Source organism: Platichthys flesus, chromosome 7, assembly GCF_949316205.1.
Source record: "Platichthys flesus chromosome 7, fPlaFle2.1, whole genome shotgun sequence".
Classification (NCBI taxonomy): Eukaryota; Metazoa; Chordata; class Actinopteri; order Pleuronectiformes; family Pleuronectidae; genus Platichthys; species Platichthys flesus.
Window position 1 is genome coordinate 19,419,667 of NC_084951.1, and position 22,523 is coordinate 19,442,189.

The 22,523-nt window shown below is 41.1% G+C and overlaps 1 protein-coding gene across 1 annotated transcript; it reads right to left on the bottom strand.

Moving 5' to 3' along the window:
* Nucleotides 1–1,675: 1,675 nt before the first annotated feature.
* Nucleotides 1,676–14,104, bottom strand: LOC133956700 (dystroglycan 1-like). Its single transcript, XM_062391963.1, has 3 exons — nucleotides 13,807–14,104; nucleotides 7,187–7,755; nucleotides 1,676–5,650 (listed from the first exon to the last, which is right to left on the bottom strand). The coding sequence occupies exons 2-3, from the start codon at nucleotides 7,607–7,609 to the stop codon at nucleotides 3,356–3,358; spliced, it is 2,718 nt and encodes a 905-aa protein (XP_062247947.1). The 5' UTR covers nucleotides 7,610–7,755; nucleotides 13,807–14,104; the 3' UTR covers nucleotides 1,676–3,355.
* Nucleotides 14,105–22,523: the final 8,419 nt, after the last annotated feature.

Genomic DNA, 22,523 nt, shown 5'->3' on the forward strand with positions numbered 1-22,523 from the left:
TCCAACCAGTGCATTTTCAGAAGCTCAGTGTCAAACAGAGAGCGTCAGAGGTCATTATTCCTGCAGCTGTATGTTTCCAGATGTCTTATTGAAAACAAACCATGTGTAATGAAGAGTAGATAAAAAAATAAATAAATTAAACCTTCAATCTCTGCCACCGAATATTATATTCCCACATGAAAATTGTTGAATTCCCATCATCACCTTTATCTATTTGGTAACTTTCAGAAACAGCTGTCGCAAAGTGAAGCTTGGCTGTTTTGAAAGGTGCTGCATGAAGTTATTATTCTAAATAGATGTTAAAAAAAAGAGCAAATCCTTATAACTATCAATTAGCATAGTAGCTTCAAAATGACTTACAGAATTAGTTGATTCTAAACTTTTATTTTAATAAGAATAATTGTTGAAGCTCCATTAAAATTGGGATATTAAAGCCGGATAATCTAAAAGTCGGATTTAATTTCCATTCCTTCTTGAACAATGTTCTGCTTCTAAAACCTACTGTGGGCGACACAGTGATTATATTTTGATGTAATGTACTGAATGTCTCTTTGCACTGCACAACATATATTAAAATAAGAAACAATGTTCAACAAGGGATGACATTTCAGTTTGTATATCGATGCACAAAATGAGTTCTGTTAATAACCCTGCAGCTACAAGTCCAATGTTACTAATATCGGCTGTGAAGGAGTCAGTCGCCCACACTTAGACGATTGTTGCCTGATTGATAAATGACTCTTTTACTCAAATTGCAACACAACCTCATAATTACCAATTATGTGGAGTGATAAATTGGACTGGTGGGACTGGAGCAAATGAGATCGGGACAAAACGTAATTATAGCACCGGCATTAAAAAATACTTTTTCAGTTTCAGTCCCTGCAGTAAATTCATCAGAAGTATATACAACCACTGTGGACACATGATTGGTGTGAGCTTTGTTCAGGAGCTAAGAATAAGACGGATGTTTTTCCCTTTCAAGAAGATCAGTCAGGAGACCACCAGGGGTTTTGAGTGTTTTTGTCTGGATGGTACAAAAGGGAGAATATTTGGATGAATTCATAAAACATTGTTCATTATTGACAGAAAACTTTCCCGGCAGTTGAGGGATTTCTCTCTACGACATCACAAGCATAAGGTCTCGTTTTGCAATTTGCTCTGAAAATGTTCATTTGTCTGCAACGAGCGGTCCAATGGAAATGTTTGACCTCTCCTGAGTAAGTCATCATCACACCAGCTCAGTGCTGAAAGAATTTAAGGGCAGCTATTAGTCACTGTTATTGATATTTCTCCAGAATGAAAACAAAAAAACAAAAAAAAAGCCCTGCCCACATGAAATGATGCCACAGAGAGGGAGCGCTTCTCTTAAAATATCACAGTGTCTCGCAAGGGCAGCCTGCTGTGTCTCTGCTTTATTACAACAAAGAGGGTTATAGCCAAAACGCAGCCGACCATTCCAGCCAAATGGGGCTTTTTTCTCCCGACTGTGTCAAGACTATATTTTTTAAGCAAGATTACAAAAATGCCACACAGGTCTCTTGCTATGATTCGCTGCTGTAGATTTACAGATGAGGAATAAATCTAGAAAGCAGAGAGTGGCTGGACATCTCAGAAAGTCACGGCTTTGAGTCTGAGCTGCCGACCGTGAAAACACAACATACTGACCTCACTGTATTTTGCGTCCTACTTACCTGACGTGTTTTTTATTTTAAACTGTACATACAACACAGTAAATCCACTTGCTCCCACAGAAATGAACGGTACACCATCTTTGAGGCTTTACAAATAGTATTACATTTTATTAATATATTTTCATAAAACAAGTTTAAGACTGTATCAAAAACTCAGTAAAAACATTAGATCTTTAACCATTTTTCTTATGGTGATATCAGATATGAAATGTACATAATTCACATATTGTTGTTGTTTCTTTGTTGCCCATCATATTGAGATAATGCATTTTTTTTGTTTGTTGTGATGGGTAAGTAAACGTTCTTTTTGTACTGTCACAAACTATAAAGTATTTTTCATGATTGTGATCATAAATCTAAACATACAATTAAAAAATAAAATAATTTCCCACGCTGGCCCTCCCCTTCCCTTCCCCTCGACTAGGTTTACTGATAAAACACTAACATTATGGAGTTGTTTAATTTCACAGGCACACAATTATGTACATCCCCACATCCCCATGCCTCATCTGAGCCGACAACAAGCAGAGCACTCAACTGAGCAGTGCAACCCCTAGAGGCAGAGCAGTGATATTACAGTACTCTTGGCCACCCACCCCACACACACCCATACAACCAATTCAATATAAGACAGTGGTTGACAATTCTCACCTCGCTGTGGACCACAGAATTCCATTGGCCCGTTCATTATTGTTGTAGCGACCCTAAAAGGATTGCCCTGTGACCACAGACGTCACCTTGGCAATAGCAAAACCAGTCATCTCACAAGCAGATTCAGTAGCACATTGAGAAAAAGAAAAAAAAAGTTATTTGTCTTGTAACATAATTAGGCTACCTCCCCAACCGGCATGATCCGTGTAATGTCCTTTGTGATCAATCTCCAGAGGAATCTCAGTCATGTGGCGAGTTCAAGGATACAAAAAGATATTTTCTTCTCTTTTTGGACTACCACCTAAGTGTGTTAATTCTGTGCAAGACACATAGTGCAAGGTTTAACAAGAATTTGCATAAGTGCAATGTTTGCATGTTATTATCGAGAGGGAGCAAAGCATAAACCAGAACACAGAACGATCAAGAAGAAGAAACAAACTGATTCTTGTGTAAATTAAGTGTTTCATGCTTTCAGTTTGGCTTTTTGTATTTCATTCCCCTCTAGAAATAACAGGTGCAAAATCTTAGTAAACCTAGCTGAAGGACAGATAGAGTGATATAGAACATATAAAGATTAACGTTGTGAGGGAGAGCCTCGAGCCTGTTGTCATGGTGACATCTGCTCAAAGGCCCCATGGGCTTCAGTCTTTCCTGCTTCTTCATTATTTTCTATACAATAGAAATAGTACGTCATTGAAGATAAAACTGACTCTTCTTGGCAAAAAAGAGACAAAAAAAGAATATGCAAGAAGTCAAAAGCAGATTTGAAGGAAAAAAAAAGAGAGAGTGCTGGCGATTACAAACTGTTCCCCTTCCATTTGTCCTGTGCCAGTAGTAGAATTTGAGAGATACAGTGTTTTTATCCATGATGGTCGAATATATGGGTATGGTTGCCTGCTCCTCTACAAAGTCAAAGCCATTTCATTGAACATTAAAGTTGCTCCTGCAGTAGTTTTCAACAAGCATCCTCACGTTGCACCTGCTTTCCAAACTGAAAGCTCCAGTGTGCGTTAGGGAGGCACATAAGGAGGTGGTGACCTGTACGATGTCATGTTCTTGGGGCGAGAGCCTTTTCCCTCTATGGGGACAGTGAAAGGTGGTGGGGGCATATAGGGAGGGGCATTAGGGTCATCATCTTGATAAACAGAATACTCCTCTAGCAGGTCCTGGTTAAGAAGGGTACAGTGGGGGCCAGCCATGTTAGGGTACTCTGGAGGGGGAAGTGGGGGCTTTTCCTCCTGAAGGATAAGGGGGATGCTGGAAGACGGGGGTGACTTGGAATCATCTAACTCATCTGCAAATATGATAGGGACTCCTTTCTTGATGAAAGTGGCCTGCTCCTCTATGGTCATCTTCCCTCTGCGCTTCTTCCGATAGCAGACCATAGCAATGATCCCGGCTATGAGCAGTAGAGCTGCTACTACTACAGCTGGAATAACAGTGTGCAGGTAAACATCATCACTGCTCCTACGACCTGTCCCAGGTGAAGGCGAGGCTGTAGGAAGGACAGGCATTGGCACCTCTCCTGGTGGAATGAATATGTAGCTGTGACATTTATTAGAACCACGAATGGAAATGTTGATGGGTTTGAAGTCGGGCTCCATGGCTTTGACGAAGGCCAGTTTAGGTGTACCTTGGGGATCAGAGATCCTGTTGCTCAAAACTGTTATCTGGTCCTTTGGGCAAGGACTCTGCTGCAGACTGTTATTGGTCCATTCAACCACAATGGAGCCCTTTGTGATGCTCCGCAGGGTCACTGTACTGCTATTGCGATCACCAAGGGCATAGGCCAACTTTTTAGCCAACAGAATCTTCTTCTGAACATCATTGTTTAAAGTTTTGGGGTCACCATGAAAACGAGCAGCAAACACAACTGATGGTTTATCATTCGTGGACCATCGGTTGACTTGAACCTCAAATGCATCCATGATGCTCTTCCCACCCTTATCAGTAGCCAACATAAAGTACTCATGTTTCCCCTCATGCTGCTCTTCTGGAAGCCCATACAAAAGCTGAATAGTGCTGTTGAATTGGATCCAAGATGTTTCGCTCACTCCTTCTTTTGGGGTCTTCTTCAAAGTCAAACGCAGCTTATCAGTAGTACCATCCTCCTTGTCAAAGAAGGTATCGGGAGGAATCTTAACCTCAAAGTAGGTGCCAACCCATGCATTCACCTGATCAATGGCATTACGGATGTCTGGGGTTTGATTCACGTCTGGTGGCAAAGGAGGAGGAGTGGTGGTTTTGCGCGGTTTAGCTGTGGTAGGACCTGGAGTGGAAGATTTTGCTTTCTTGGGTTTCCTTGTGGAAGAGGGTTTGGTTTTTTTGGTGGTGCTTGGGGTTGTTGGCACAGCAGTGGCCTCTACAATTGTAGGCCTGGTCATGGTTGGCTGGATAGGGATGGTGCTTGTAGTTCCTATTACTCTTGTGGGTTGGGGGACGCCAAGAGCAGGTGTGTGAGCAATCTGATCCCTGAGCCTCATTGTAGGCTTCACTGGAAGCGGCAAAGGGCCTCGGACAGGCGGAGCCGAATATTCTGTTGCTGGGGCAATAGAGGGCGAAGTCGGGGTGGGAACAACACGTATAGGGGGCTCTGGGTGGGAAGTTGGAGGAAGCAGGGAGGGCACTGGTGTAGGAGTATTGTTCAATTGGCGTCTGACCCGTTTCACTCCATGGGGCTTTTTGTTCACAATGTGCCAGCCAACCACTGGGTACCCCAGCCTGGCTGACATGGTCCCATCTTTTGCTGAGGATTGGACACTGCTAATATCAGGGATGCTGCCCTGGTCGAGGGCACATCCAAGCTTCCATGACAGAAGAGCCCCATTCTCCACAACCTTCTTAGCATTCCCTGGACCAGCCATGAAAGCAGACATGTCAAATAAGCGGTTGTTAACAACAGGGACCACCCTCATGTGCTCCAGGGGCACGTGTGAGAATTTTCTCATGATGCGCAGTAAGTTGGCCCTCTGTTCAGAAACCATCTTTGTCAAATCAGCATCCAAGATGACGGTGAGGACAGTGACAGGTTCCTCAGAGCCACAGGTGAAAGGCTGGAGGCCACTGCTGTCAGACTGTAGCGTAAGCAGGGCTGGTTCAGTGTCTGCCCTTTCTTCTGGGTAGACTTCAACTGAGAAGACTGTACTGGGGAACACTTGGCTGCCAGTCTTCTCGGTTATTTCCTCTCCAGACACCAAGATATGATACACACCTTTATCCTGCTCCAGGGCCAAACCTCTCAGGAAGCAGCTTTCTTTGTCCCAATATAACCAGGTGGGTAAATTCTCCTTTCCCGTTTCAGTGAGCTACAAGAGGGAAAAACCATATCATCAATACCATTTTACACTATAGAGAAACCTCTGAGATAAACGTAAGTACTGAACTGCAAAACTCATTACTAACTTTAAGTGATGATCATATCAGAAAATGAACATAAAAAGTTCCCAGGACCCAAGTAATGACTGAAAAGTGCTTACTCAGTCAGACTAGGAGCTTAAGTTTTATTATCATTTATGAGAGAAGGAAATCTTTGAAGTATAAACTGGGAGATGTTTGGTTTTATTTGATGCACAATTAAAGTGACTCCATGATCAAAGATATAATTCTGTATTCAGTTCAGAGTTTCATATTGACCAAGTTGGCTGTTAAACAGCAACTATAAAATTCTCACAGATGAATGTTAAACATTCAAAATATGTAGAGCAAAAGCGGAAAAGCTTTCAATACCTCTACAACCTCAACCCCCCCCCAGTTCCATTCAGTTGATCAAATCGTGCCAAATGTGAACAGGAAGCAGAGTGAGCTGCTATTCATAATAACCACTATGTGAGTCATCACTCTTTATTTTGAGTTATTACTGTATGACAGGATATCATTCTCCATCACCACTTGGGCCAATAATAATCTCATCTCATTCAAAAGTCTGACTGGAACAAATTGCACCACAGGCAGCTTCAACCAGCAGTGATACAGCGATCAAATCTGACTGGAGGGAAACATAAAGTATATCATGTATTTCTAAAATGACAAAACATCACATGTCTACACATGTGAACAAAATAGTCCCTGTGGAGACATAAATCTACAACAAGTAATGTAATAGTGAACTTGAGTTCACATAAAATTGCCTTATCTTTCATGATACAATTGAGTATAAAGTAGCTGAGGCCAAAATAACGTGTTATTCAATTCAAATTAAATTCTGTACAGAATTGTCTTAAAACTACTGTAAAAGAATTAGGCTCAGCTTTTAGTCATTTTATTTAGCATTAACATCCAAGGAGGAATACATTTTAGAGTGTATAAACGTAAACCATGGACCTTGTACTGTGTTGTGTACAGTAATGTACACTAATTGACTGATTCATTGTGATCTCATTGAAATTGAAGGTTCAGTGTGTAAAATGTAGGTGTTGGGGATCTAATGGCAGAAACTTAATATAAAATAATCCTAGCGGATATTTGATCATCTAAATTATATGAATTGTAGTTGTCTTTACCCTAGAACAGGCCAATTATATTTATTTACAACGGGAGAGGGTCATTTCTATATTTTTACAGCAGTCCAAACTGGACAAACTAAAACGTACGAGTTTTTAATAAAACTGGAGGCTTCCAAATGTTCTCTTTCATGTTTCATGCGGGAGGATGAGGTGAGGGTTATTCAGCTGCAAAATGGAACTTCATCTTCAAATGTCACTAATTTCTTCACACTGAACCTTTATTAAGATGTTTACATGCAATAATTTGTAAATTTCCACAAAATCTCCCAGAGAAGATCAACAATGGATGAATTTCGACATGGAGTGTTTCTTTTTATGTTGAATCTTCAGTGTACTTACATGGACATTACAGCTTGCATTGGCAGGCCCGGTTGGAACCTTCAATTGGAACACCTGGCCCACGATTGCAGAGGAGTCAGGTATGCCAGTGTGCACTCCCCCATTCTTTGCAGCGGTGTCTGGGATAGCTGAAGGTGGCCCTTCACCCATATATGATGAAGCAGCCTGGAGCTCAGCGAGCACAGAGGACTGCATAGAGGCCTCCAACTCGAAAGGTATCATCTCCACCACTGTCTCTCGCTGTTCTTGCAGAGCGCCCTGGGCCATGGTGACTAGAAGCCCCAGCACCAGGGGGATAGTCCTGCATGAAGGAAGCCCGCTCCTCCAAGCATCCCCTTGGCCCATGTCTCTCCTTTTAATGTGCATAGCAACAGGGCTTTTGGCCGCCCAACAGATGTCTATGAACAACTGACAAGGCCACATGCACTGAGTCAGTCTGATGATAAACTGATGAGTCAGATTCCTTAGTTATTGGCTAAGCTCACAGCTGTATTTTCCTTCTTTGTTGTCCTTGGTGATCCATGAATGTATCTCCGCCAGCCTGTTACACAGCCATATCAGCCAGCTACCTGAGAAAAGAATACAAGACAAATGTCAGTGTGCAAAAGACAAAATCATCAGTGGAACTCAAACATGCTTACACTGTAAACTATATCCCGCTCTCAACAGATCTCCCAAACACAAACCTATTAACACAAGTGTTTGTTGCTTCTTAGAACGGCATCTTGCGTGTTCAACACAAGCCTGAAAGGATTCATTAGTATCCTACACACACCTTCAGTAATGACACAAATTGACAATGATTTATAGGTCATCTCAATCTGAGATTCATGTTCGAAATTAAAATGTATGGCTCATTACATGGCAAATTCCACAGAGTGTCTATTACACATGAAATAATGAATGAGTCAACAGCAGATTGATCGTAGTATTTGTCTTTCCACGACAATTTTTAACTGAAACAATATGTGGAAGTAACTCTAATGTACTTTTTTTGAAGAACAGGTTCTCCTACTGATACAGTATTCACTTATCTGTCTTTGTATTTTGAGTCACAGTCTTTTCATGAGATGTACGAGTGTCAAAGGTTATTTGTAAGTTTTAATTAGATGCCCTGAGGGTTGGAACCAGAGCCTCTGTTGTGCTGACCCAGCCAACCCCAATCCTGTAGCACTCACAAACGGACAGAGGGGAACAGATAAGCGCCGGGAACCCTAATGCCTGACTGGCACATGGCTCCTAACGTCTGTGCTGTGTTAGAAGAAAGTATTTTATACCATTTCCTCTAATAATTTGTCTAATATTGTTTTATGCAGTTTGTGCTCAGCTTCCGCTAACCCTATGACTCATGACTAATGAATGATCAAGAAATTACCATTAAAATATTGCTGCACTGCAATGGGACAGTCATCTCGTACAAACCATCAGTCTCATTGTTTGAGGCTAATCTATCAAATTTAATAAGCGGAATAAAAGTCAGTGATTCTTTAAATCAGCCGAGTTGCAAACCATGTCTTGTAGTTCAATCCTCTCACTCACCCAGTGAGACAATTAAATACATTTTGGCCAAACCTGAATTACATTAAAAGAAAGAGCCATTCCAATCAAATACTAAAATTAAAACTATCACTGCTGATGTGATATATTATATTTACAATATTAGTTTAAATATGTTCTTACATGAGTAATAATATTAACAAAAATAGTACTAATAAAAATAATCTAACAAACGTGGACATAAACAGCGTTTGTGTTCTGAGTTAGTTTTTACTATCTGAGCCATTTCTAAACACCTGTACAACCCATTTAAAAAGACTTGTTTGCAATGTATTCTAACAGTGCCCTATTAAACACATGAGTGCCCGTATTTACCCTGCTGAATGGGGCAGAAAGATTTTCAATACAAAACACTTCAGATCTGTGGGAACTGGCTGTGAGTCCTCAGTCTGTGGATAGACCTCTTGGTGTCAAAGTAAAACTAAATAAAGAAAACACATAAAATTGATCAGAAAATCCCTTAATCTTTTTAGGAACACATTACATATAAAACATTAGGCGTAAATCACATGTATTCAATAGTCAACCACACAGCCTGTTGTATTTGTATGTCACTTTTAGAACTGAAAAGATGCTAATACATCAAAAGTTTCTTTTAATTCTACCAAGGCAACTAAAAATCAAGTGCCTGTACCAACTATGAATTGTGTAGTTGCAATTTTCAACTTTCTGACAAATTAAATATCAGCCTTTTGTTAACCTGCCAATAATCTTAACATTAAAATCTATTTCTGCTTGAATTTGAGCCGAGTCCGTCTCCTTAACTCTGCTTTTCTTTATTATTCAACTGCAAGGAGCTCACATCTCATTTCACTGCTATTGACACAGACCAACCCACTGCTTTTGCATTTAGAAATGCATGACTCATCACTGGACAAAAACCTGTAAAGATAACAGAGGCAGCAAATGTGTACTATATATTTGCTGGTCACATTTTATTTCTATCAGATGGTCTACTTTTGGTGACTAATAAAAACAGGCTATTAAAAGCAGGACAAAAGAACTCTAACTATATCGTGAAATTATGTCTTCAGTGGAAATGATGGTGATCTACTGTGGGTATATATTGTCTACAGAAGGGGACTGTTGTGACTAGACTGCCAGCTGGGACAACTAAAACATACAATCATTTCACATCTGCAGGGATCCTGTAGCCTCCATCACCATTTTGTCTAGTTGCTGAACCAAAGTCTCAAAGAAAGGAAAATCTGTGACAATCAGGTAAAGAGAGTCCTGAGTCATCTCTCACCTCACCCATTAACCAGGTTGAGACATGCACCTTATCTGTGATCTTTATCTACTCAGTCACTTAGAGGGTTAAACCTACACCCCGTGACCTTCTCCCCAGTCCACCTCCTCCTGAATCTGTAAATCTCCAAAAGATCAAAAACACACTAGAATGTCACTCAGTAAAGTGCATATCTCTGCCAAGGCCCCAGAAACGACATTTAAATCTACCCAATCCATATTTTTATTTGGATTCAAACCTAATTAGACAAACTCATTATGTAATGGTGCCTTAAATATCTTTTTTATCAAGATTCCATTAATTATTGAGTTGGAAATCTTTAAAGATGTTAAACAAAGCAATCCCTGACCACGTGTAAGAAAGATATACAAGAAACTACCTGGATCTGTTAAATTAATCCTCACTAAAATGTTATGGGTTCTTTTTTGGCCAATGCTTCCAACTAGTTTTGTGGTAATCCGTACTAAAGACAAACCAACGCAGATGAAAACGTAACCTCCTTCACAGACATTAATTGTGCAATGAAACATCTCACTTGGTGCATTATTAAAAATATTAGGTCCGCAAAGACAAACTTTGTTTCGTTTCCACAGTATGCTGTCCCAGATATTATTGAGATAAATTATATTATTGTCATCATCTTGAAACCATGTTATACAACTGATATAATTATATTTTAGCATAATCATGCAAGTGCAACCTTTCACAGAGCAATGAACCTTTAATTGTTGAATGTTCAGTCTGACATTTGAATAAAAATTATAAATAGCTACATATCCTGAATAAATAAAACATAAATAAAATAAACCACACACACAATCGAATCAATAAATAAAATGGACTCTCTGGCTCTGCTAGCATAAATTACTCTTAAATAAATATTAAACATTTGGCAATGGAATATATATGTGGCCAGCTCGGTAAACAGGACGATTATGCTTTAGATGAGCCTTAAGGTTTGTACTGTATTAGGTTATTACTCTACAAATCGAATACAGTGTGTGTGTGTGTTTGTGCTCGTCTCTGTTTGTTAGTAATCAATGGTGTTGGACCATGAATCTAGATCGTTCCAGTCACTTTAACCCCGTTGTCCTGGCTGTGTATGTCTTGTGGTGTGTGTAGCAGTTCAAAATGTTGCCCTATGACATGGTCAAAACCAACTGCTTCCAATGTGCGACCAAAAGCTTTGCCGTGGTGGCTAAGATTTTGGCGTGGCGACCCGCAATGAAAACGTTTTACCAGCGGTGAGCTGCGTAACAATGAATCTTGAACACATGGTTCGATAAGAAAAAAACGATCAAAGGCAAATCTTCAATGACTTACAATGTCAGCCGAGTGTAAACGTATCGCTTGATTCAGCCAACCTTTGGTGTTCATATGTAAAACACAAGAATTTACATGAAAATAGATTTAGCCCATAAGCTTAATTTAATAAAGATTTGAGCACTACACTTCACCTCGGGCTGTTGCCATGCAAGAAAAAGAAAAAAAAAACATCTGAGCATCAAAGTAATCTCTTCACAATGTGGCCTAGATTTTATCACGTTCTCATTTAAAAGTGTGAGTAATTCAGAATTCAATTCAAACGGCTCATTATGGAATATGAAACGTTTTCATACGCTGACTTGCAGTGTTTTAGCACGCCGTTCTAATGAGCAACTAACACTATTAAAACGAAACGTGCACAACAGGTTGCAATTGAGATTGGTAAATCTTAACAGTAAGAAAGAGGTGGTTATTTGAGGAAACAACGGGTAACTGAAACAGGACTCGACAAGATTAGATATCAAGCTGTGTTGCCTGTAGTTCAGCAGATTGACCTTGAGAAGCTGGAGCAAAACGTGCTAGTTTGAGGTGTGTGACTCTATAAATCCATGATTCAGCTCAGACGTTGATCTCTGACTAAAGGGTTGGTCCAAATATTCCATTCATTGAAGTTAGGGTAATGTTTCATTATCCTGTCTCACAATACGACCACGGTTTGAGTCCCTGTCTGAGACCTGTTACACCCTCATTCATTATTCTTCATCACAATCACTCTGCCTGTAAAATTATCCGGGAACACGCCTCACTTTCAAAGACATTCATGTGGGTCAGAGATGTAGTAATTGTGCCTCATTGTTATCGTATTGATCATTTCTTTAAACAGAATTTCTTCATTCTGGGGACATGAGTATAATAAGATGAGTGTATTTTCCAACTGTTTAAACTTTAAACACAACCTCAACGTTTCTATGACAGGACCTTTTTGTATATATCACATTGTACTTTTTGTAATAGTACAATGAAAGTGGCTTGAGTGTGGGTGAGTTCTGCCCGTTACACTCTGAGGTCTGCACTACTAGGGGGACAAAACCATTTACAACCACAGTATCCATGTTTCCTGCAATTCAACTGTAGTTAAAGCTTGAAAACCATCAAAAATAATTAGGACACCGATGCACAGTGGCACTCGGGGGCCGATTGAATTGACGTACCACATCCAGCAGCCTCTGGCTAGTGCATGAGCTGAATAACAAACACATCCACAAGACAAGCTTGCTGTGCAATTGGATGTTTCCCTTGTGTTGCCCTCCGCGAAGTGATGAAACATGTGGGGAGGGAACACAAAATGGGCCTTGGCCGAGTTGAAGTGTAACCTAGCGTGATGACCACAGAGCCAGGTCGTTTAGCCACCGCCATGTGCTGTCAAACCCCCAGTGTGGAAGTCAACAAATCATTTCCGTTTGTTTTTCTATGAATTGAGAGGAGCGTGAGGCAACAGTACAGTTTCCAAGCATGAAAACAAAAAGGCGGCGATAACTCTCTGTTCTGCTGAGCTTCTCGACAACTTATCGGATGTTCATCTCGCTTCCCTGTGAACCGGATCAGTTCCTGCTACTAAACACAAAAACCCCCATGTAATTACCAGCTCGTTACACAAGGTGAAGATAAACCCACTGGATCTACTGCAACGTCTAACACGTTGGGGAATCCAGGCTAACATTAGGTTAGGCTACATCCATCCTGCGAGATGAACAATTACCAAATCGTGTGTGTTATTACAATACATCCCAATTCGCTGTGATGGAATACAAAACACAGACATTACTGTTATAATCAAACGTGTCAGTGGTTAAAGATGTTATGTCCCAGTAGCCCGCTTAGTCCTGCAGCTAGCATTAGCTAACAAAAAAAAACAACCTTAGCTACCGGGCCCCGCTTCACTTGCCCCCGTTTCTGCCGGACTCGGTAGACGAGGCCCTTGGAAGTGTTAACAGCACCTTCGACGTTCCACCTTGATAAACCACCCAGCTGCCCGCACTGGTAAACCGTCTTACTGGTGGAAGTATCGCCCCAAAGACTGCGCACAGACATCCGCCTTGTTAAGTGGCTGCGTTAAGTGGTTTGTCCTGCGTCCGTGTGGTTAGCGCAGAGGTGCACCTGTTTTTATTCTAGGCGGAAACCACAAACCAGACCCACCGCTCCGGCGCCTGGCTCTTCCAAAAAACACTGCGGCTAACGTTGGCTGATCCCCGGCTACACCCGCCCGGTACAGCCGAAGCCGTAACCTCCACACACCGTAACGGTTAACGTGAGTCAGCTCCAACCGCTGCCCGAACGTGGAGCATCAAAGGCGGGTGGGGAGAAGGAAAAAAAGGACCGAGCGGGGCTAGCCGACAAGCTAACGTGCTAGGAGCGAGCGCCCGATGACAAATATAGCCGCGGTTACCTGTCCTGCGTGGATGGTGTGGGAATAATGAGCGGAGTTAGCGAAGGTGACGTGGGTGCCATCTTCAAGAGGAGAGCGACAGAAGCCACCATTCAAACTGACCTTGTTGTGGAGCTAACGTTAGCTAACTCGCGCCGTAATGTCTCCTCTTGTGCCCGGGGAGCGCCGCGGAGACTTTCCCAAACGCCATGAAAACCAGCGCGTTTCCCCCGCACCGCCGCAGAGAGATGAGCAGCAGCAGCAGCGTCGGTGAGCCCCGGTGAAGGGAAGGTGTTACTCCTAAGATTTGTTAAATCACAGCAGCAGGTCCACCGCTGTGTGTACTGTAATTATGTCGGCAGCTACCCCTCCCTGCCCCGGCTGCCTGTGTCCTCCTCACCGACAGGTCCACAAGTTGAGCCCGGTCCTGTGTGACTCCGCCTCCCGTTGGTTTGGAGACATGCAGGTGAAAATATAACACTGGTGAGTTCACTGACATCAACTGGGATGGAACTGACATCAACTGGGTTAGAACTGATTATTAACTGGGTTCGAACTGACATCAACTGGGTTAGAACTGATCATTAACTGGGATAGAACTGACATTAACTGGGTTAGAACTGATCATTAACTGGATTATAACTGATCATTAACTGGGATAGAGCTGACATTAACTGGGATAGAACTGACATTAACTGGGATAGAACTGACATTAACTGGGTTAGAACTGATCACTAACTGGGTTATTACTGATCCATAACTGGGTTATTACTGATGGATGCTTTTAATACAGCACCACACCTCACTCTAACCACAGGACAGGAATTCCCCCGACTTAGATTGAGGTTTAGTCTTCATCTGAGAGATCCGGAGTAAATCACAATCGTGCTCATAATTATAGCAACTTCAGCAGCTTTCAAAACAGTCATTTACAAGTGATTCACAAAGAGGACGGATAGAAATCAAGAATACAAAACAGCGGAAACAAGAAGCAAATCGGCCCAGTGTCTCTGTGGAGATCCTCAGTCTTCCAGGTACTTGGTTGAGGCCAGTTGACCTGTTTTATTTAGCACTTAGAAAACCCAATTTAATTTAAAAACATAATTTGTGCCGGCAAAAGGATAAAAGGAACATAAGTAATAGCATAAAAAAAGGTAAAGGCTGGAGTCTAGAGATTGAACACATTTTGTCTAGATGACAAAAAACAAAGTTGCCTCTCTCCCCCCCAGCAATGAGACTTCTTCACCATATCTCTAAGAACACTCAACACCATTCAGTAGCAGTGTGTGTCCCTTGCAAGCTTATACATTTAGGACCTTGAAGTCGTTGCCATGATTTATTCGTTTCCATGCTGTAAAAATGAAACAGAATACTTCTGTAAACGCTGTGGCTGTGGGAAAGTCGCCGTGGGCATGTTTGTTTTATGTGGGACACTCTGATGTTACTTTATTCATTTTAAAAGGACAAAACAAACATCTTGACAATAGAATAGACGGAGAAATGCATAATATTTAATATCCTCGCTTCCTCTCTCTCTCTCTGAGATATTGCATGGCGACTATCAGCCAACAGGAAAGGCCTGGACCTTCACGGCTTATCTCCTGCCATTACAGATTACTTATGGTTGTATTTTCTTTCATAATAGAGTGAGCATTGAATGAAAGGTAAATCCATTCATTATTTGTAAAAATGCAGCGCAAAGATTTACTGTCACAGATATAATCATGACATATCACATTTGACAAGTTAAAGCTGGTAGTTGTTTCTTAAGTGCCGGCCTTTCTCAAAGGACAGTTTAATAAAGATTCATTGTATATCATTTAAATGTCAGTTTTTTTTTTTATTGAGCCCTTCACCGTAAGCATATCTGGAAAGACTTTAGAGAGAATCATCCTACACATAATAAAAACCACAGAATGAAATGATGCAGCAAAGGGAGTTTTACCCAGCAAAGGATGCATAGTGGTGCATTTTAAAGACATAAATGCTGTGAACTTAAGCTATAACTCAAAACTTATATAGTATAAACCTGCAGAGCCTCTTCTGTTTCATTCAAATGTATCTCAGTGATAAAGTTTAAAATGCCAATGTACTGCCTTGGGTGTTCTATTTGAGAGTATCGAAAATAAAATACATTCCTGATTTGATCCCTCTGTACTTCACAGCATTACCATAGGATCGTATAGCTGTAGATTGTATTTGCGTGTAAAAGCTGTGTGTCAATGTTTTCTCAAGTCACGAAGTTGAGACAACACTTTTCACAGTCTAAAGGTTATATTTGTCCAAAGAGCCGTATTGAAATGATTAACAACACAAAAGACTCTTTCTGTGTTTGTGCAGGTGCAAAAAGATGTCAGCATTTACACTAATCGTTGAAATATCTCTGTACCGCCCCATATCTACATTTAGGATTCTTTGTTAATACAAAAGTCGCACGTTGATTTTAGCATCGATGGAGAAAACCAAACTCCAGAGGAAACAAATAGATGAAGATCATATTGTAGTGGAGCTGCTGGGTTTCTCTCTAATATATTGATATAATACATCTGTAAAGTGCATTAAGAAATTTTGTGTAATAATTTGAATTGAGAATCAAGACATCGTGGGATTTGATCGATGAGGCATGTAGTGTAGTTTGGCACAGAAGGATTATCATACCCAACACACCATGTTGCACACAGTTTCCCAAAAAATGTGACTTGCATCAGTGCATTCAGAGAAACACTTGACTGCTGAGTGAAGGCATCTGTGATAATAGTCACAAGACTCACAAGCATGTGGTTGTTTAAAAATGTAAGGGTTCAAACACCAGAGGATGAAGAGCTGTCAGATCAAGTTAACTTAGTTAATGTCCAATCCATGTTTTCATATATTAACTCTTTACAATCTTTACAAAAAAAGATAGTATTCAACACTGTTCCTGTTTGTTACTTCACTTATTGTTGTTGCAACCTGGAGAAGTCAGTACTGGTTTGGGGCTCTGTGGGCCAGTCATTTAAACCACTTCCTGCACTCCAGCATTCTGCACTGCAGAGGATTTCTCTTCCCCTTGACGACTTCCTACCTTCCTCTTTTAAGGTGAAACGGATACATACAAAGAAGCAGCTTTTTCATTGTTCAGATTTCTTTGAGCTTTCATGAATGACTGGTTATATTAGCCTGTATTATTATGGGTTTAAATAGGCCAAGAGCTCTATTGGGAACTATACTTTAAAGAGCAGGGAAATGTTTAAAAAAAGAGGAACATCTCAGAGACTGACAGCCAGAGTGGAAGAAGCAGCGCAGAAAAAAAGCTCTGCATGAAACAGCAATCACAGATTGCATTATACTGTCAAATAAAGCTGCCAAATAAAACAGAGGCAATGGCTGTTCTTATCACTCGCTTTTGCCAACAACTGATTAGCTGTCGTTTACCCCGCTGACAATATTTGCGTGAAATATGTAGTGCCATCTATGTGATGCTATCGTTGCACATTAACATAAACTGTACACTGTATGAATATCTTGGAGCGAGAATGAACTTGATGTTGATGGCAACAAAGAAAGGGCCGTCATATACTAATAAAACCCTTGGCAAGCCTGATTAGGATTTTAAGATAGAGAAACAGAGTCTGTCTCTAGCAGTTCATAGACCTGTCAATCATCGGAATCACTCTGACTGGTTCACCCCTGCAAGGCAACAGTAAGAGGAAAGCATGTGCACTCACTGTCTGCATGTAGACATCTAGAGAAGAGATTGTTTGATGAATAATAAAGTTATGTTATATTCCAAGCAAACCCTTGCATGTAATGGAATTCCTTATGATTTTTCCTAATGTGAAATAATTATGTGTTCATAAAAATGTATTATCTCAGAGATAATACATTGATGTTCAGTAGATACATTTTTTAAATACCTGATTTTATTTACACATTACATGCCCGCAGAGTAATGAGAATCTTTCTCATGATTATATTACGCCTCTTAATTTTCTCTAAATGTAATGAATACATCGGCGGAACAGACACATGTTAATGATATCATGTCCGCTGAGAAGAATACACGCATTTCCCCACAGTTGCTGTTCTCTCTTCCTGTTTTTTACCCTCGAGGCATATCATGGATGAGGGATTTCCATTGGAAATGCATCACCCGGCTCTCATTTCGTCAAAAAGACACATACACAAAAACACCTGGAGCTTTACTAGACCATGATAGCCCCACCGCAGAGGGGCTTTCATGTGATTGCACATATCAATCTGACTCTTGATGTGTGAGCACGGGGCGAGAAAGAGAGCGGATTAGGAATCAGCTGACTCCCCACATTTTCTTCCAAGTGACTTATTAGAGGGGTTATTCTGAGCAGACTGTTGGACCACTAAGGGGTTTGACTGAGTAGTGAGACCCTGAATGGAGCCAATCTCCTCTCCCTCACAACGCTATATTACTTCAGACAGCCCTTCTCGGCTTTACTCGGTAACAAACGGAAAGACCCGTTTCTGCTTTTTCTACGCTGCGCTCGGAGATCTCTCTTTTTCTCAGAGATCTCTCTTTTTCAACACAATTCCTGTCACGGTCATAATTTAAAATATCTGCCCTATAATACCTTTTTTTTGTTCCTGTTGTGGAAATAGAGCAGGCTATAGTATTTTGCAGGAGCATTTGATCATGATCAACATTGTCACACTGTAAAGACTGTTTCATCAACACACTATTTACCTGTTAGGTTTTGTTTTTCGGTCTGCAGTGGGTGTCTCCTTGATAATAGAGCAGGAAGAGTGAGGATTTCCTTCGGGCACAGTTTCTATAGACCAGAGTGCAGCTCTTGTTTGTTCCTGCCCTCTGGTTCTCTCTTCTCACAGCTCCGCCAAATAAGGTTTTCCAAGAGGTTCCATCGTCACTTGAACATGTTGACTCCGAAAACGATTGTTGGCGAGCCCCTGGTCGAAAAGTAATGATTTACCGAATATTACGTCTTATTGAAATGCAAATTGGGACTTGTAGTTTCATCTTGTCTTATTTATATGTACGTTTCTCACTGTAATTTAATCCCGTCGGAGACTTGCTGAGGCAATTTAGCTGATAATTCACAAATTGCACTGCATAATTAATCCAACCTCAGAGACCCCAAAGGCAATTACAGTGGATTCTTCATTAGCATTTCTGTACGTTCGACCAGTGGCAGATGAGGCTACTCCATTACATAGTAAACACACAACTCTCATTGAGGCCACATGATAAATGAAAGTCTGAGGGAAAAGCCCCTAGTGGCTTATGTTAGGGGGTAACAGTTTTTGTTATCAGAGAAACAGTCCTAATGACACTGAAACGCATCAAGAGGACATCAGCAACTACAGAGATCAGCAAGTAGCGTGGCCACAGGCTGACCCCAGTGAGGAGCAGAAATCAAATCAGAACTCAGATGAGTGATTAGCACTCTATTGAAGCCCCTAAATGTGGAAGGCAACTCTTCAGCAATCACCTGAAATAACTTTAACCCAATCAAACGTTGTCGTAACCTGATTGCACTTTTCTTAACTGGATTCCGAATTACTCTCTCGCACGTTAAAACTATAACCAAAGGTTGAGAAAATGTAATAATCAGTCTAATGGCTTCGACTAACAAACACTTAAGTTTAGTTATGGCCGTAATTCTGTGTGGAAGTGACATGAATTCATTAAATCAAGTGATTGGTGAGATTACAATCACGATACTGTGGACATGTTTAGCCATGCTAGTGGCTAGCATCGTGTCAGTCATTATTCACTCACATTATGTTACACTTTTCATAAATCAGAATGACTTTGGTCATGACTTCACTTTTAACGGCCAATGTCAAGTTTGAAACTGTCCAATATTTGTGGTTTGTCACTAAAATGACATTCCTGAGCTGAAATTTGTGATTAGAGTCAATTAGGAAATGTTAGGATGCCATCACACAAACAAAAGATGGGCAACTTGGTAAACATTATACCTGCTGAACATTACAATGTGAGTTTTGAGTGTGTTAGCATTTAGCTTCAAAGCACCAAGTACAGCCCCAAAGAGCTGCTATCATGGCTGTTGACTCTAAATCTTTTTTATTTTTCCCTTCAGGTAACCTTAGATGTCAGATTTACCCCCAGTGTGCGGCTCATATATCTGGGAAAGTCCAATCCCTGCACAAAGTGACAAGCCTGTTCAGCGTAACCCGATTCGCGTCCTCTTCTGTTACCCCTCTGGTCTAGATAATCATCACCTTCCTGTGTTTTCGGTCCTCTGCAGGCTGAGAGATTTATTAACCAGCAAGACTGTGTAAGGTCTCAGGAATGTGCTCTAGTTTCGTCCATTGGACCGGACAGTGACTGGCCCTCACGCCTAACGTGGCCGGCAGCTCTGTCTAAGTAGTCTGCATGGGCCGCCAAGTTTGCGCTGGAGCCCTTCTGCTTGATAACTGGCTGAGGCCCTGGGCTGAGGGAGGTTGGAAATGGGGAGAAAGTTTGGAAAACCTAACGTTTGGGTCCCAGGTGTGCACTTAACACCGCCTATCAATTCCGGCCCCGGGTGAGACTACAAGCCAGATGAAATCATGAGACCGAGATTGAGGGTGCCTCATTGCCTGGCTGTCCACATGGTAACACAGCAGACTGAGATGGATTGAGTTAACAGCTTCTGGAATCACAGCCACACATCCAGGTGACATGTGGGAGAGTGTGAATTAAATATAGACTCTGGGGTCGAATCACTCGTAATCCCATGTTTGTCGTAGCCACAATACAAAACAACCAGGTGGAAAAAACCGCAGCATTCTGGGAGAAGGAACAGCAGCGTCTGAAGCTGCCTATTATGTCTCTCGCCATATCCACCCACTGCTTGGTCCAAGGCTGCCTGTGCTGCTTAGCTCCTGCACAGGGACTCTCTGTTATACAGCAGAGTTCTCTGTGCACGGAGCGTGGTGCTCATGCCAAAGCCCTGTTATTCAAATCCGTCGGCACTGTCTCATTTAACAGATAAGAAGCTAATCTACAGGGTGGGCAGGAGATAGACCCACAAGTACAAGGCCCCTCTTGTTGTTCACTCGCCATTCTCCACATTCCTGGAATCTGTACAGACATGTGCAGACAAACAAAACCTTGAGGACCTTTTCCTTCTTTTTCCCCTCAAGCTCAAACGTGCACGTATAGAATGTAAATCCCAATGTATTTGAAAACACGTATCCACTATGATTATTATCTTTTCTTTTGTATGTTGTCCATAGACCTTCTGTTTATATTGCAGCTCCAACCAGAAGGATAATGATTGTGCAAAAAAATTTGTATTTAATGAGTTAATCAGTGTTCAGCATGAGAATGTTGGTGCCACTAAGCCTCTGACTATAATTTCTCACTATTTATTGTATGGATGCTTTATAGACCTGATAAAAAATAATCTGTGGTCTAAGTATGCCCATAAACCTAAAGTCTGTTTGCTCCTGAATAGGCCGCCAGTCTTTTCTCTACTATCGACACAGGCACTTTGGGTTTAGGCAGTACTATACTATTTTCCATAAACAACCCAAATAATGCTTTTACTTTGAGAATTATACACTTGTTGTTTTTCTATTATAAAAACCTTTTTAAGTTCACAAATGAGAAAACTCTTGAATATTAAATGCAAGCAACTCTGCAATTGCATGCTTCCTTATTAAAATAATGTAAAACTAAGTTTAAGGGCCTACCTGATGACAGATAGTGCAGATGACCTGCTAGTATTTAACAGCACTTAAAGCTCTTACATACATTGATACAAAGAAATGTCGCGTCTCACCAAGGTATTAGAGGTTTAATACTTGATCCCCTGCTCATACTGTTCATTAGATAACAGGAGAACATTACTGCTAATCTAGTTAGCTTTCATAATGCGCCCCGCATAATAAGGCCTGGGACAACATGGGTTAATAACTAATGAATAAACAATGGTTTCAATAATTAAAGCCCAGGGCATAGAAACAGGCACAAACTGGCACGCTAACCAGCTCGCTCACAGCATGGCTCTTGTAAATTGTGTTTGTCCTTTTTTGGCATAGTTACAAACATTTCGGCCTTTATCCTTTATGGCAGCCCTTTATCGCTACAAATCATGTGCTCTGCTGTTGGCCTGACAAAACCTGTGTATATGAGGAGCTCGTAATTAAGCTGCTGTAGTGTAAAACAACATATCCATAAGTAAATATTAGTGATCATTCTTTTGAATGTTGTTCAGCCCAAATAACTTTTTTTTTAGCCAAAGTTCTTGAAGAAAAAGTGGTTGGTGTTGTGTTCATGTACAGTATTGTGCTTGTGCATAGATCTCATTACCTGTTTCAGTGCACTTTCAAGATCAGAAGCTGTTTGAAGTTGTTTTTCATACCTGATACATGAGACTGGGCAGATAACCCTGTCTCTGACGCTGCACTCAAGAGCTTTGATGTCCTGGGACAGCAGGTTATCTTCAAGCTATGGAAAAAGTTATTTCACACTTTTCTGTTTGAATTTATAGATTCAATACAAATGACAATCTGCTCCGTTCTATGTTATGAGCTCCATTTTATCCAGTGCTCCTTCTCTGACACTCCATTCCTTCAGCGTTGACTGACATCACCATCCTTGTGCACAAGGCAGTTTCAGGGTGTTGCAACAGGATTGGCAAAGCAGACAATGCCCTTGGTCCCCAAGCTGAGAGGGGGCCCCAGAGAATACCTCATTACACTTCACCAATGACAATTCTGTGAGAACCCCCTCGAATTCATGATCAGCTATGTACAGGCCACTACAACAACCCTGAGGTTGGATACCCCCAATAAGGCCCCTTGCCATGAGTTTTCTTACAACAGCTTTGCAATTTATTTAGTAATAGTTTGAT